At 39.6% G+C, this 17,419-nt stretch overlaps 1 protein-coding gene across 3 annotated transcripts in view; it reads left to right on the top strand.

Annotated features, from left to right (window-relative positions):
- LOC131430842 (protein expanded) overlaps nt 1–17,419 on the top strand; it is a 93,274-nt gene that overhangs the window by 68,181 nt on the left and 7,674 nt on the right. For 2 of the 3 annotated variants that reach the window (XM_058596072.1, XM_058596069.1), the window contains exons 1-3: nt 1,441–1,654; nt 9,915–10,049; nt 10,168–10,313. In XM_058596072.1, the coding sequence (XP_058452055.1) occupies nt 9,958–10,049; nt 10,168–10,313 (238 nt within the window). In that variant the 5' untranslated portion in view covers nt 1,441–1,654; nt 9,915–9,957. Of the gene's footprint in view, nt 1–1,440; nt 1,655–9,914; nt 10,050–10,167; nt 10,314–17,419 lie in introns of those variants that run through there. The other variant, XM_058596070.1, reaches the window with a different exon arrangement.

The following is a 17,419-nucleotide window of genomic DNA, read 5'->3' as shown; positions in this document are numbered from 1 at the left end:
TCCCATTGAAAGTGTTCCTCTTATTATATTATTAAGAAGAGGTCCAGTCATTGTCTGACGTTGATTATAAAACGGATTTAGAAGCCGGGCTCAAATGATCTCAATTGCTTTAGCATACACCAACAAGTTGAACCACCTAATCTGATATTTCGAGTTGAAAAAAAATCTGTGTTGCCATTTTCAAAAATGACGTTAGTTAATTTCGACCCAATGCAGGAAAGCGAGGAAAGCCAATCACGAACAGTGCGTGACGCTTGATATCCCAGTCCAACTGACAGCTGCTGTTCCAAAACGCAACAGGCCTTGATGAAATACCAATGCATGGTGCATCATAGCTTGGATGGCTCTTTTTGATCACCGAAGACAACCCCATGGCAGTGATACTTGTATGCATGCCAGTTATGCTGAGGAGTATGTGAGCATGGCACACACGCGACATTGAAACATGTCCGGATCACTCTCACAGAGGTTACCGCAAAGATGAAGACCCGAGGAGATTTTGCAAAGGAAAAGCCTTGTGCATGAAATTTAAAGCACACAAAATGCTACGAACGTCAAGCTATGAAGGAAAATTTTTCGCCTATTTTCGTATTTTCTTTTACTCTGAATTCCTATGGCAGGGACATTTTAGTCCAATTCGACTCTGTTTTTCATGTGTTTCTGAGGATATCTGCCAATATGTTCTTTCATGTTACATGCAACCTGTTGTTGCTGTATCGCAGACCAACGGACCAACTATGGCAGAGAAAGAGCGACGTCGGAATTTTGAGGCCATAACAAGAAAGGTCAAAATTCCTTTCATACCCTGTGGTAAATGAACTAAATATTTTTCTCCTTTGTTGCTTCCTCCATTTCTGCCTTCGAGGCGTAAATTTATCCAAGACGTTGCTGTTTTTGCTGCTATTCATAGTGAATTCTTTCTGCGGCATCAACATCGCGTACGAATGATCCCACGCGGGTGACTTTGAATTGGTCCAGACCGAGCTTGTACTGAAACTCTATAGAAGTAAATAAATAACAAAAAATGTAATTATCGCTAGGTCTCTCTTGCGCGTATCTTTTTTTTTTCTCTGTAGCTCCTTCGACTCTTACGAGGGCAGATTCCGCGTTCCCTTCTGGCCAGAGGTCTGTTTCTTCGGTGGCCACGCGGTACCCTCCCTTCAGGTATATACACGATGACGACAACGGCACCAAGATAGCGCAAAGAAGCGTTGTTTTAGTGGAGCGCGCGCCTTCGTTTTGTTTGAGTTTACTCATATAAAAGTTACACACAAAGACCGATTTGAAGGCCAGCCGCATTCCAGAGCGAGTTGTTCTCTGGCCAGCGAGTCTCTCGATTCGACACGATCGCTCTTCAATCGTTACGTTTTCTGATCTGGCTCACGCTGAAAACATTCGCTCTCTCGAGCCCGAACGGCTTGCGTAGCACAGCCTGCGCTCACAAGGTTTTTCTACCAGCAGCAGTGCGGTTCGACGCGAAATTCGTTCTCGCGAGGTGCGCTCAGAATAACACGGTTGTACGCGAATTCCATGCGATTCACTTCGAAACGACCGAAGTCGAATAAAGATTTTATTTTATCAAACATTTTGAAAGTACAGATAAAGTGTAGGAATATTTTTTATTATTTGTGACAAAACCAGCATCGAAAATGATGTAAGTGCTTTGAGTGTTCAGAATGTACGCTAGAGATTTCTAGTGCATTCAATTTTAAGTGGTTCCAACGTATTCGTTTGAGTCGTACAAAACTAGATCCGGCTCGAAAGCCGGAGGGCTTAAACGCTTCAGTTATTTCGTTTGTGTTTCGTACTTATTAACGTGGCTTTTCTCATGCACATGTCGTGTTTCAAACGATTCCAAAGTCATTAAACAAGAAAGCAGTGACTGAGAAGAACTAAACGGGAAAGATTTTGTCTAATTGGATGTTCCAAATGCTGCTCCGTTTCCAGCAAGCTGTAACAAAACCATTGACGCTGCCTGCAGGAGAAATCGGAGCTTGTTATAAGCAGAGTTTTGCTGACTGACAGACATACTCGCTCAACTTTAAGGAATATGAAGATTGATGAGTGCTTTAGATATGTAATTATCCTTGAACTAACGATTAGGGCCAGTGAAGACTAGTGCTAAGGTGTGGTACGCAACTCAGATTAACTTATGGAATTGTGATGGAGAAAAACCTGCTCATTATTGTGCTAATCCTGTTTGGTCATCTGTTGGCATATTTTTTTCTCGCTCGTATGTATTGCAGAAATATCGACTCCTTGGTTTCAACTGCATACAGCAAGCCATCGCGTTGAGGTGATCCACTTTGATGCGAGGATAAATCTCTCGGCAATGGCAAAAGAAGAAACAGAGACGCATTCCATTCCCGAATGAGGAGAAACAGACGAAAAGGTTCAATAAAAATTGGATAGCTGCTAGCTGTGGCAAGTCATTTAAACACGCTAGACTTGCCCGTGTATGAGTGAATGAGTGAGTGAATGTGAGTTTTTACGATCTAGGAAGCAGTGTTTCTCCATCCGTTAAAGAAGTTGTGAGACAGAATCGTGAATCAAAGCACTCGTGATGTATCAAACAAAAACAGTGATTTCAGTGAGACTTACAGTGATATGAACTCTTCAAATACTGAGCAGATTTTGGTTTAATACCACATAAGTACACACAAACCAGAAGGTAGCATGTACAACATTTCCACACGGAAACGATGGACAGCGTAAAACCGGGCGCTTCGTAAAAAAAGCTACGACGTTAACGACATAAACATGCTGATGGTTGTTTCTTTGGTGGTTACACCGCCAGCAGCAGTAAAGCTCGTGGTGAAACGCAGCAGATTCCTCGACACGCGCGGCGTCAACACTGTTGGCTAATAACAACCTGTTATATGCCACCGTATGCTGAACGACCTCTGTTCCTATCGTCCCGGCACTAGTGCTTACTGATAGCCAGTTTTTTTCTAAATGTATTTTTTCATACACACATGTATGTGCAAGGTGGTTCCTTGCGGGTTTATTCGGGACCAGAGGATTAGTCAAAAAGAGCTAATATATATCGAAACCGCAACGTAGATTGATATGTTTTGTGAAATTGAATGTCTGCCAGCGAACCGAATTTTTTCACATGATTTTCGAATACGAGTTTTATAACAAGTTATTCAGTATTATGTTTCCATTGCTCTAAGTACTTTATTATGGAATAAGTCAGAGGTGGAACATGAAAAACGAAAAATGATGTATGTGAATCGCAGTACATAAGTTTTTAATGATTTATTTAACACGGCTCAACAGCTCAAAGCCAAACGGAGCCATATACGTGGTTCTCCAGCGAATTTAAAAGGTGAGGGGTTAGGTTCATTATTAGCTGAAGCAGACCTACCTTGTTGGACATTGGTTACAGATGATGGTTCCGTTGATAAGAGTGTTTGATTTTTATTGACTTTTGTCTCAGAAATACTGGCACCATACTTGCCCTCTACTTGATCCTTGTTGAAGGATTTATGCTTAACTCATTTCAATTATAATACGTCATAAAAGAGTCTTATATTGTCATTTCTCGTCACAACCTCCCCGTGCCGGGATTGGGTAGTTTACGTGCCTGCTGCCTTCCTTGGATGTGGTAGCCATTTCTTAGGCTCCCTCTCCGGAATCGAACCCTGATTCCCCGTTACCCGTTGCAACGATGTTAGTCCTGTATACTACTATCAATAGTTGATAGGGCAGATATTTGAAAAATCCATCGTCGGTGCGAGACCATACGATCAACAAAATTATCCAGATTTAAACTTCACTGTGGCGGAGAACGATTGGTTTGACTAATAATTGCAAAAAATATTCCACACTTTTTCCCGATAAGAAGAATTTCTGGAAGTTCCATAGGTTTTATTGAAGGTTTCCAGAGAAAGATAATGCACTTACACATCTATAGAACAATATTATATGTACACTGGTATATTCTTGTACTTCACGTGGTGCGCAGTGTTTTTTATAATTCAATTGCTTTTCGCTTCCCAATGAATTGAGCGTTTGAAATACTATACGTTCTGTTAAATCAAATCGAATACACATTATTGAGATCGAGGCGCAAAGCATAACTTCAATTTTTTTTTATAGAAGAGCAAAAACGAACCCAAAATTAACATGGATGGTGTTTTTTCGTACTATCACCGGTGCCTTTTGTTAGTCGGTTCCACTCAGTTTGATAGTCTTATCCCTGTACGAAAAAAACTGTTCAACGGAAGTCACTCATTGGCCCAATACGTTGAACCGTTAGTTAAACGGACGTTCAATCAATCGTTTAACGAAGGGCCGATTCAGGACTTACGTTTGCGATTTTAAAACAGAGCCATCGAAAGCGAAATCGAAAGAACGGGGCCAATTGTTCAGCCATTTCTAATGTGGGGCGATGGAGCACCGTTGGATTAGTTTTACTGGAGTGTTTTTAAAATTTCTCCCCGCCTTTTCTTTTCAAAGAATATTACATACCTGTAGAATACTTCCACTTTGGGTAGAATAACTACAACTTTCGGTTTCTTGTGAAGAAAACACATAATTTTCACTTTAACCTTGTAGGAAACAACAATAACATACTGAACGAACAATTTCACTTACTAACTCGTTCAACAAATGTTCAACATACAACAAAATTGGATCGCTGTCTCAGTGGGATTGTTCCGAATGCTCCGAATCTGTATTGTCGAGAAAGTTTTTTCAGCGAATTATATATCAAAAATAAAATTTACCTCAGGGTTCCAACTACATAATGCTTTTTTGCTTTTGATGAACCCAAGAAAAACAAATTCAGCAGATACGGATACCTAGCGCCTGGAATTTGGCTGGTTCGGCGAAACGAATTTCGATTAATTGGCTTTCGATGAACGAACTAGCCTTATAAAACATGTAATGACTTGATGCAATATTTCTAGTATTACGATTATCTATATGATGAGTAGTCTGCAATTGCCCTGTGCACTAAGATTCGGTGTTGCAATATATCGAAACAAATCGTTCGGAATGTAGCATCATTATTAACATCAACCGGGGAAGTGTAATTAGTCTTCTCAAATTATTTTCATTACTAAAATAACAACAAAATCGATCGTTCCGAACTGAGCGTAAATAGAAATGCAATAGATATTGGATATAGAACAATGAAGACGCTAGTGCTATGATCCTATTGAAAACCAATGAATAGCTATAAAGCCGGCACCGTACGCTCAGAACCACATAAGTTTACCCGGTTTTTCATTGGACACAGTTATAGAAATCTGCCACTTTCCCGGGAGTCTTAGGAAAGAGACCATTTGAAACTAGTAGCTGAAATTCGGTGTCCCAGTTTCCAAAAACAGTCCTGAACATAGAATGCAATGACTATACTAGGTAAACTCATGTGAGCCAGATCGAAAAAAATTGAGTTCGACTTTGAAATTGATAATTGTTTTTGAGAATAAAAAAAACCGGTGTCAACTTTCTACTTTAGTTTTACTATGTGCTCGTAGTTTTGATGAGTTTACAAATAACTACTTTCTGCTCTTATTTCTATTCTTTAGTAGTTGGTAATGTTAAAAGCGTTTTCATTTTTTTTCTCAGTCTAGTATCAAGTTGCTAAATTTCATTAGTTACTAACAGAATTAATCCAATGGTTCTTCATGCTGTAGTAACAGAAAGTTCTCGAACATCTGAAAAAAATCCACTTTCAAACTCACAAAAAGTTCAGTTTAAGTTCCACGTGAAGTTTCTTGCTGATTGAAGTACACACAGAACTTGTTAAAGTTGTTAAGAGGAGGATAATTATCCACTTTTACCTTTCTCAGAAGTCATCAATTTTTTCGTCGAAATTCATTCAGTCATCATGACAAGATATTTAAAAAAAATTTGGTTACTATACACTCCAAAAAAATATGAATTTTACAAGTGACTTAATCCCTCATACGATGTAATTCTTAAAGACTTAATTTGTCAAATGACGGAAAATTTTATTTGGAATGACTTAATGTTATATGAGCTTGAATTTTACTGGTTTCGACTGTAACTTGCGTTCTGCTAGCAGGTGCGACTGTATGAATTTTAATGCACCTTTTACCAGCGAAGCAGATGCATGCTTCTGTGACTCAGTCGATTAATAGACGTACTTGCGATCCGATGATTCTAGGTTCAAGTCGCGGCTGTTGCTTATATCAGTATTCTTTTTTTTGAATTTCATGTTATGGAGTTTTAGACACAAGATTAAATGTTCTTCCACGTAAATTTGCGTGAACTGCGACGCTCCATTTATGTGCATCTAATAAGATGTAAAATCACACGTTTTTTTTAAGTGTGTAGATATGTCTATCTGTAAAAATAAAAATAAGAGTATGTCGTTATTATGGGAGCGAAAGTCGTTTCGCCGAATGCCAATTCGCCGAAAGTCGTTTCGCCGAATATGTCATTTCGCCGAAAGACGTTTTGACGGAAGGGCCAATTTGCCGAAAGGGTCATTCCGCCGAAAGGGTCATGTCTCCTGTATGTTATGTCTCCTGTATAACTGATGTGGCGCAGCCACATAACCGAAGCCAAGATGACCGCCAGCTGAGTTGGCCGCCGACCCGCCGTCGGAAGCGGCGGCCGCTTGCATACAAACCTGTAACCGCCTCGTTTGCCCGGTCTACTCAAAGCTAGGTTTCTTTGCTTTAGTTAGGTCCGAACGTGCGGTAGCGAGGTCGGACAGCACATGAACCAAATCGATGTGGATCAATTCTAATAACGATTTTAAGACGATTTCAGGATTCAGCGAAATGACCCTGATCCCGTTATTATATGTAATTTTTGGTATTCGTTCTATGGATAATTGTTTAAGATATGTAGACGAATTTGATTATGTGACCGGTGAACCTCGTCACTAATTAAAGTTATCGAGTTACGGAATCATTGTGGACAATCTTTTATATTGAAAGTATTCCTTTCATGAAAAGAATATATTTATGTTTTAATTCAAAGGACAAACTTTTCGAAATGCATTTTGCCCCGTTGTTGGCATGCGTTCAGTCGTTGTTAACGAACATTGTGCCGCTTTGAACAGACTTATATAATTTTAAATGTATATTTTTCCAGTTTTTTCACGATCGGGTGTTATTTTCCCCAAATATTGCAATGGGAAATTTTTACGGGTTTGGCCGCTTTATTTTTTTAGAAGCAACATTCCCTTCCCATACTTGAAAAACAGGCTGCGTGAACAAAACCATTAATATTTTCGAAATTTTGTTTACTTAGATGATTTACTTCGGCAGATGTTAAGACAACTATTCAAATTGGCATCAAATTGCTCAAAAACTTATGATTTGGCAAAGTATTTGAAGCTAGCTTCTCAAAACCTATTTTGTCATTTCCAACAGTGTTGGGAAAATTATGAACAGAAAAAGTTCATTTCATTATCACTCGAGAAAAAATTAATTCTAGATATTTTCCTAAAAAAACTCAATCTTTGAAAACAAAATCACTTCCGATATTTTCATTCATGACACAATCATCCACAAAACTCTGAACCTCGAAGTTCACAAGTGATTTTTTGTGTCAGCGACTTGATGACGAATTTTCACTCACAGAAATATTGCTAAAGAGATAATTGAAAGGTAGAAGAGTCTCCGATGATATTTCGATGTTAAATTTCCACTTCGCTTCAGGTCGGCACCGAAGTGATTCGTGCAAGATTTAATTATTAAATTATCGTCAATAGAAAAAATCTCTACTGAAAAAAATCTCAACTGAGAAATAATGACTGCAATATTTTCGATGCACGTAGAGTGGTGAATATGAACAACAACATTTTTTTTCACATTCCAACCAGCGATTATAGCGACAAAAGGCTGATTTAATTCAAGCTGATTGATTACACTGTACTATTTAGATTAAACCCAATTGAATGCTGTTTAGCATGAATTTGATTCATAGGAGTAACAGGAGCGCAGTATTGCCAGCATTTCTCGAACACACATTAGGCGCAGTGTTTGGATGGTGCGTTTTAATTGGTATTGCGGTAATCTCCGCTCCTGTTACTTCTGCGTACGTTATTCAAACTAAATTGGTTAATATTTTTCAATCAGCGCATAACATGAATGAGATTGTTAACTATAACTATTGATGTTTTAACTATCATTCTAACTATTATTAATCACAGCTCTTGCTACTTTTATTAAAGATATTAGTCCTTCACCACGATAGTGTCGAATAAATTTCAAATACATCACCACTATTGATTCACTTCTCGGTTACCCTACGCACACCGAACCTTTTTTAGAAAGGTTCATTTTTTGTTCATCGGCGAATTTATTCATCATGTATTCTGCAAAAGATAGAGATACAATGGCTATGAAAATTCAGTTCCCAAAAATCTTCTATTCGAAAATCATATCAGATATATTAAATGTGCGAATTTTTTTCTTAAATATCTTCAAGCAGAATGTTCGCTAGTGAACTTTTCACAACTGTTTTTTTGCCATGTGAAATCAGTATCGGTGAGAATCGCGTTTGCAAAAAATCAGTGCTGAACTTTTCTAAGGTGAGTTTCCTGATCGATGATTTTTTTGTCTGAAAATCACTTGAAAATCACTGATTTCCAACGAAACGGTGATGTCACATCAATAAGGTGGATTTCGTCTCAGCTGTCAAAAAGGCATAGTAAATAAGAAAAATAAGATTAACGGAGGATTTCAACAAACTATTCTCAAAATGGAATATTTTTGATGGCAATATCGTTTGTGAAAATAATGAAACAAGCAGACAAGCATTTTGCTTACTTCCTGAATGGTTTAAGTGAAGTTTTAACGACCGTCAAAGCATACCCATTTCAGCTCCAAAATACTGTGCTTGAAATGTGTTTAACATGTCAGCTGAAAATGCTAATACGAAAAAATAATTATACATCATTCAAAAACAAATTCAACGTATTCAACAATGAGATCGCAAAGTATAACATAGCGGTTTAGTTTAGTAAATAAAACCGCCGCAGAAGTGATTCCGAATAACCCAGCAAACTTTACAAACATTTCTCCGTCCAAAGCTCTGTCCGCCATAAACAACACGAATCCATCATCCCGGTCCGTTGTTCTCGAGGAGCAAAAGCCATTCTTCACCGTCTAGCGTTTGAAACAAAAAACCACAATGACTCGCATGCTCAGCGCTTCCCGCATACTCGACCGACTCTCGACTCGACAACGCGGCTTTCTTCGTGGCCATCAGCCAGCGGCTGCTGCTAGAGAGCAGCGCGAAGAAGACAACACAAAAAAACGGATCCACATTCCTTTACTTTATAACCTGAAGGGATATAAAAACCTCTTTCACAACTCACCATCTGTTCTTTTCGTGCTGTGGTTTGGTGTACACATTCCTTCTCTGCCAGTTTAGTACTGCTGGTTCAGAAGCAAGGAGAAAAAAAAACTTCAACCGTCAAGCGGCTACGTCAAATTCACTCTCGGCGACTGAATCGACTGCTACATTGCATCTTCCTTCAAGCGAAAAAAAACGAAACAAATGATCTGAACGTGAGCAAACGATCTCTAAATTTAGGAACCCTTCCGATGCGGGACAACCCGGCAATGTAGAAATGAGATTTTTCCTTCTTTCTTGTGTATGTTACGTAGTCAGGCTCCAAGCATTCGGTTTCGGTTCTGCGGTTTTCAGGCGATACTAAAAATTCAAATCTTGCCAGAATAAACGGCTACCTGGAACTGCATGATCAAAAACCACAAAGCGAAAGGATAATTACACAGGTTTTCCAATTTCCAGCTCCTCCGAATTACGAAGCAAACTACCGAATTTTTCCATTCCTTGTTGTCTGGTAGCAAGTTTACTTTATAAAACAACGTGCATCCATAATCATAGCAATTTCATTCTCGATCGAAAGTATAGCAGAACTGATTGGTTATCTTTTTGCTTTCATTTATTTTCAGGAAATCTTTCGTAAAGGTTAGTTGCAGCTGGTAACGATGCAGCATGCGAGCTTTTTGCACTGTCAGCGCACCCCTAGAGGTTTGCGCACCACCGTCCCGCCCTCTGCCTCCGGGTACAAGATTTCTAGCTTTAAAGTAAGTTCATTGTCAAGCTTTAAACATTACCAATAAATCAAATTGGAATACAAAAATTAGTTGAACTAACGCGTCCCTTTTTTTCTTTTCTCATTGCCGCACTGATTCGCTTCTGCAGACTATTAGGAACGCCACAGCCACGCACACTCTACTTCCTAGTCGAAGCAAAAAGTCGCGTCCGCGAAGTATACACGCAAACATGCCATCACTTCTCCAAACAGGGTATGCTGGACACCGAACTGTTCGGGCTAGCCGTGCTGATCGGTAAGTAAAATATCCACTTTTTAAATGTAGCCGCAGTTCGAAATTTCGAAAAACCATGGTTCAAGCTCTATTGTTGCCGTTGTTGCATCTACTGCTGAGCCCCCATAAAGTGACGCCGAAAAGAGAATGTGGACTCGACGTCCGAAATAGGGGCTGCACACAAATAGTCGAAACGAGTTCGTCATCTCACAGCATTAAAGTCTTTCGAGATGATTCGAATTATAGTAGAAATTTTAGCCGGGTGCTGTTTTGAAGTTATCTTCTCTCCACTACAAGGATACCAACTCATTACAATTTCGATCGAAATGTAACAAATACTCAATCATGTGATCATCGTTTTATATCGAGACCTTTTCAAATATCGCAATAAAACGCAACCATAAACCATCAGATCGTTTTCGTTTCATCAATTATCAGTGCACGAATTTGGATTGGCACGGTGAGTCTGCAACCAATCATAAATTAGCCCAATAAAACTTTGGAATGGAATCTGCTCACTCATTAGCATACATATTTGTATTGTACAACAGCAATAAAATTCGTTCATCATGAACTCAGCTGAATAGAAGAAACAATAAATTGGATTCTTCCTTCTGAGCAATTTTGAAAATTGAATCACGCACACTCTCCGAACGGTCCAACAACGTCTTGGAACATTAGTACGACTCGAAACGTTGATCCGGTGATTTATAGCGGCAGGAACAGTTTATGTGCACATTTTTCTTTAGCTGGCAATTTTTCTTTAGTCTGGCAATTTATATCCACCCTGGCCATTCGAATGATGATACGCGCACGACTCTCGCTCCCGCGAACTAACTTCGATCGGTTTTGGGGCGAGATGCACAAAATCTCCATCTTGTCATAAATATGCTCATGTGGCAGACAACCCATCACCAGACTCTGGTTTGCAATGAACGAAAACCATCAGCGAATGAAATACATACGGCGAGACAGGGATCCTGTTGTCGAGGGAAGAAGAAATGGGTACACAAATTATAATCCAACGAAACGACGTCGACGACCACAAAAACAACAACGGCAAGGGAAACAACAACAACAACAACAGCGGGCCAACAGCTACCTGAATTACTAAACACGCGTCTTATGTCTTTTGAATCCTCTACTCTCGTGAAATGAAATTCCTCGTTTTTATTCATGCTTCATTTTCCCTTCCTTCTTAGCACAGCATCACCGTGGTTGCTTCTTCATCACCGTTTGGTGTTCTTGTTCGGTCGTATAATCTTCCGTCACTCGATCTTGCCTCGGTAGGTTCCGTCTCACTTCACTGACCCTGGCTAGCTTGGCATTCCTGTTCTCCCTCTGTCTCGCAGCTCATCTTTATGTCCCGAGGCAAATTTCCTGTTGAACAGCATTCAATACTACTTCTCTCTTCAACAGCACCAGGCACCTCGCTTTCTGCCTGCGTCGTCCACACGTTATCTCAACCCTGACGAGTCCTCGGAGCAAGATGTCCGTCCGCATGATTTCAACTTGATTCGTTACAACTTTAAATAAGGCAAAACGTGCCCGCGTCGGAACCCTGCCCATCAGGCTTAGAACTGATACGGCTTGCTTGGGAAGAAGTGCTGACAGTTTTGCATAGTTTTTGGCACCGAAAAGCCAAAACTCGTCGCATCGTTTTTCAGCATCAAAAACTATAGTTCTCAATGCACGCGGGCAATAATTTGGTAATTTAGCTAGTGCTACTCAAGTTAACTTTTTCACATAATTTTTCATACACGAAAATTGAAATGATTAAAAGAGTTTCTAGTTTTCACACAATAAAATTTCACAATTCGATTGATTATGTAAATCACTCAAATTTCAATAGTTTTTAATGTGTATGTCGTAATATAAAAGTAACGAAACTTTTACATTTCTTCTGTATATTTGAGATGGAATGAATTTTAGCGGTGGAAAAATGTAGCATTTATAGCTCAATTGTATTCTTACTGAAGGGAGGGAGAGATGTGTATTTCAAACGACTACGTTTGCTTGTGAAGGGAGGAGGGTATGAGATTTTTTCTGGGGACTACGTAATTTCACTTTTAAATCTGGTCTTTTAATTTCCAGAATTGTTTCAGACTTCCATAAGCAGAGCAGAGATAGAGATTGCTGTACATGTAGGTTTCTAACATTCGATTGGTTTCATCTTTAGGTCAAAAATGTACAAATTTATCACAGGTAAAGATTTAAAAACCTAACTTAAAATGAAATATTTCTTTTTAATCTATATGACATATAGTCGCCAAGATCTCAGTTTAGCTTCTTATCAGTACCCAATGAAAGACACACTAGAAAATGAATAGGTAGATCCCGCAACCTTTGCAAAACTTGGAAATTCGTTCTTTCAAATTTCAAAATTTCGGTATAACACATGGGCTGAAAAATCCCTGATCTAACGAAGAGAACACGATTTTTTGGGTCAAAATTTATTCATCAGCATAATTTCCATCAAGAGCAACGCAATCATTCCACCGCTCTAACAGTTTAATACCACTTTTGTAGAACGATTTATCTTTTGCCAGTCGTGTAAAATTTCTTACCGGCGAGCATTTTTGCAGGTCTGCGAACAACCGGTAGTCGCTGGGAGCCAGAGCTGGCGAACACGGTGGATATGGGAACAATTCTAATTTGAATTCATGTAGTTTTGCCATTGTTTTGATTGACTTGTGGCACGGTGTGTTGTCTTGATGAAAAACTTTGTTTTTCTTTGCCATATGCGGTCGTTTCTTTGCAATTTCAGTCTTCAACCGCTTTAATAACGCTATTTAATATTCACAGTTAATGGTATTTACTTTCTCAAGTTAGTAGATAAATATTACACCAATCACATCCCAAAACACCGAGGCCGTAACCTTTTCAGCCGATTGTTGTGCTTTCGGACGCTTTTGACGAGGCTTACCAGTTGCTGTACACTCAGATGACGATCGTTTTGATTCCAGAGTGAAGTGATGAATCCATGTTTCATCCATTGTCACATATCAACACTAAAAATCCGCTTTGTTCCGTTTAAACATGGCCAAACACTGCTCAGAATCATCAACACGTTCTTGTTTTTGGTCAACAGTGAGCAAACGCGGCACCCACTTTGAACAGAGCTTTCTCATAGTCAAATGCTCATGCTATACACATCTTTACGACCACGTTTGAAGTGAGCAAACCAACTTTTTATTTCAAACTTTTCAGTCCATTCGTTACGTGGTTTATTAACGCTCTATAAGAAACTTCACTGTTCGACATCTCTCGGTCAAGGCCCAAAATTAGTGCTATTTTTCAATATGCAAGAGGTACACATGATCATTTAAGAAAAACATGTCTTCCAGAAGCAGGCCTACAACATTCTCCATTTCGTGGAAATGATCTGCGTCATTTGAGCTATACTAAATATTGAAGAAGAAATCTGTTCAATTATGTTCTATTAACTGAACCAAATGAAGAAAATTGTTCTACTTTGCGTATTCATACTTACTTACTTACTTACTTCCAATATTGGCCACAAGGTATATTTTTGACTCACTTGTCATTTCGTGATATTCTAGTTAACAATCGCGTTTTTCACCAAGCGTGTAATGATCTCGTATTAAATATGTTTTATAACTATAACTATTTCGAGTTTGTATGGCAATTTCATGTCTTCCAGATTGATTCCTGAGCCACTCTCGATATTTGTTTGATCTAATTGGAGCAAGTATCCTGGAAACAAACTTGTGCTATTGGTTATGGTCTCAAGGCGCCGATCTTACAAGCCAGATGCCGTGTGTTCTCAATTTAACCTCTGAGTTAATAAGACCATGCGATTGTCCTATACATTAAGCCTGAAGTCTTAAGGCCAAGACTGCGGGTCATGCCAAGACTATGCTTTGTATTTCGGCGAATGTTATCATGAGGAAAAATAGCCTAGACCATTCTAACCAAAAGAATTATCTCAGAGTAATTCTACACAAATATCTAAGATAATTTTGATTTCTTTTTTGCTTACATAATTATGTACTAAAAGCATAACAATAACTCAAATTGTGGACAATCAAATAGAAATCGTGATTTGATGGCAACACAGTCTCGTTCACCAACATCTGCAAATCCGACCCGGGCTCCAATCTGCGGAGATAACTTCCGATATTAGTAGAGGACGCAAATGGACAGAAAGAAACCTGAACCGAGAACAAAAATTTGGAATATTCAAATATCTTCTTTTTTTCATTCCTTCTTCGCAACTGGATTCAAAGCCAGCAGGGCAATCACGGAGCGCGCGAGATTGCCAGCTAAAACAAGTTTTATTCGATCTATACGCGCAAGAGTCACGCAACCACCCATTCCCGAGCGCACCGCCAGCCCCGCGTAGCAGCAGCAGCTCGTTGGCCAAGTGTTTCGTTCCCTCTCTTTCACGACACATCATTGAACTGACTTTCGCTCCACACTGGGCCACGGCAAAACGCGCGAACCATCAGGAGAAGCATAACCGGACTTGCCCACAAGCCTTGAACTCTCCCTCCCCGCGGGGCCTTTCGGGTTCGTTAGGCAGACCAGCACACGTACACACAGCCAGACACGTTGATTTGCTCCGACATAACGAAAGTGACTTTTCACATTTTTCTCCCCAAGAGTCAAGAGTTCAACTCCACGTGGACAGGATATGTCCTTTTCGAGATGCTACAGGCGATCCATGGGACATGGTCAGATACAGCCAAGACGGACCTCACCAATGATCCAACGAAAATAAAAAGAGGAAAACAAACTCGTTAAAATTTTAATCGCCGTCATCCAACTCCGTCTCGACCAGTTTTCGCGAAGCCGAAAATTTCATGCACGTTTCTCCTCGACGCCGTCGCAGTCGTTCGAGTCAATCGGAGCCGTCCGCGCGTTGGAGAGAAAAATGATTGTCACACAGACCCATTCGCCCAAAACAGGCTTCCCGAAAAGGGACAGAAACCAAACGATGGTACAGAGGAGAGTCGAAAGCGTACAAAACAAAACCCCAATTTACATAATCGATTTGTATTTGTCATCATCAATTTTACTTTTGGACATTGATTTTTTCATTCTGCTTCATTCTTCGATGGTCAAGCACAAAAAAGTAGTATATTCTTCGAACCGATGCCACGGGTCTGGCGAATACGAATAACCATGCGAAAGAAACAGGCTTTGCAAACGCGGATCTACAAAATTCCGCACAATCGCAACTCAATAGCCGCTGTCAAGCTGCTGAAAGCATTCACCAACCCAGGCGTGTCAGTTTTATGGCATGAATTATCTAATGGTTCCTTGGCGACCGATGACGAACACGGGGTATCACGGGGAATGACAACAGATGAGGAAGGTAGGGTGCCTGGCAGAGTACCAATATGTGAATAAAATAATTGCCTTGATTTGAGTTACCGATCTGCAAACTACCACAAGCGGGGGGTCGATCGAATACATTTGAATACAACGAAAAACAATATTCGTATTAATGCGAACTTGATAATGCTCTTATCAAGTACGCAGAAGGTTGTGCAAAACTATACCAGTGATGAAAAATGTGTCGAAATTCCACAAAGTACAAACCCGGCTCACCATGGGTTAATACTCGTACGATGTGTGGCCAGCGGAGAATATAACACTCCGTCGCACGACAGCAAAACTAATATCGAAATAAAAAAAAGCACACGCTTATGCGACATTTGATACCGTGGCACAGTGCGTTCCACCTGCCCGTCGTCACCCAGGTTCGACAGCTAATGTCAGAAAATGATTACAGAACCAGTTTCGAAGCGTTGTCTCCACCCACCCCACAGGCCGGTTGTGGCGTGTAGCAATACCGACCTCATGGTGCTAACTTTCATCCTAGCGCAAACATTTAATTAGCATGCATTCCTTCGCTAGGTTTTGACGAACGAGGCGTGTGGAAAAACTAGTCAGCTCCCAGATGCTGACGGTGGTGAAGCAGGCAGAATCACCAGATGGTACGTGTCACTGCGACTTGCTTTCATTGGAACGATTGACAAATTTCTGTCGCAACATTCTAAACTGGCATGCTGTAACGTTGCTGAGAGCCATTTTGATCAGAATAACATCAAATATCGCCGTAATTTGCATTGTGTTATGGGAATAAAACTATCTTCTTTCAAGCTACCTATTCGGACTCAATTCCCTACCCTGTATACAGAGTCAGGAAGTTTTGCTGACTCAGGAAGCGAATAATCATATAGTAGAGCTTCTATAATTCCACTAATGTTTTCGTTGTTCAAAGCATCGTGGTATTTCAAAAAAAAATAAATTTGAATTTGAATGCTATTACATTAGATTAATTGAATTAATACTACCCCTTTGAATGACCTAACTCTAACGAAGATCATAATCAGAATCATTAAGGTTCTACTTACAATCTAAGGGGCCATTCATAAACCACGTATATTTCGAAGTAGACGAAATTCAGCCAACCCAGCCAGAATTCAGCTTCAGTATTACTCAACGGATTCGGGAAAGGCAAATGATTGAAATATTGAATAAAGAAATTTACGGAAAATATATCATATTGAGACTAAACTCGAACCACTCTTTAAGAGACCCATATTTTGTTTCCTATCATTCATCCGGGAAAAACGTTTGAAAAATTTTGTATTGCACGGTTTTGAAATTCATTTACGAAAAATATTCTGTTAAACATCCGTTTTGCAAAAATTACCAACACGAACACATTCTCATTTCGTGGGAAAGCAAAGATTTTCAAGTCATGTTTTCCTGTAACACAAAGTGCCTCTAAATCTAACTATATCGATTCTGTTGGTTGTTTGCGATCTGCCTGTTGACTATTGTTTCAAAAGTATAAGACTAAACGAAGAATTGTCTCACTGCTGGGCGTAGTACTGTCACAATAATTTTGACGATATTCACGAAGGGTTAACACAACTGTCCGATTATGTTTTACAGCTACACTGTTTCGGAGTGTTCTCGAGATGTATATCAAAACTTGGTTAAAATTTTCCATCGATCATTCTTATTTAATGAATTTCCTTGAGTAAATCAAAAAAATCATTTTGAACTATTCGGGACTGAAGGCATGATAATACTGCATATTACAATTTTTCCGCGAAGAAAACTGCTTTTACGTTTGACTGCAATTG

Source organism: Malaya genurostris, chromosome 2 (genome assembly GCF_030247185.1).
Source record: "Malaya genurostris strain Urasoe2022 chromosome 2, Malgen_1.1, whole genome shotgun sequence".
Classification (NCBI taxonomy): domain Eukaryota; kingdom Metazoa; phylum Arthropoda; class Insecta; order Diptera; family Culicidae; genus Malaya; species Malaya genurostris.
Note: the sequence above shows the minus strand (reverse complement) of the source record. Positions and strands in the feature narration are given on the sequence as shown.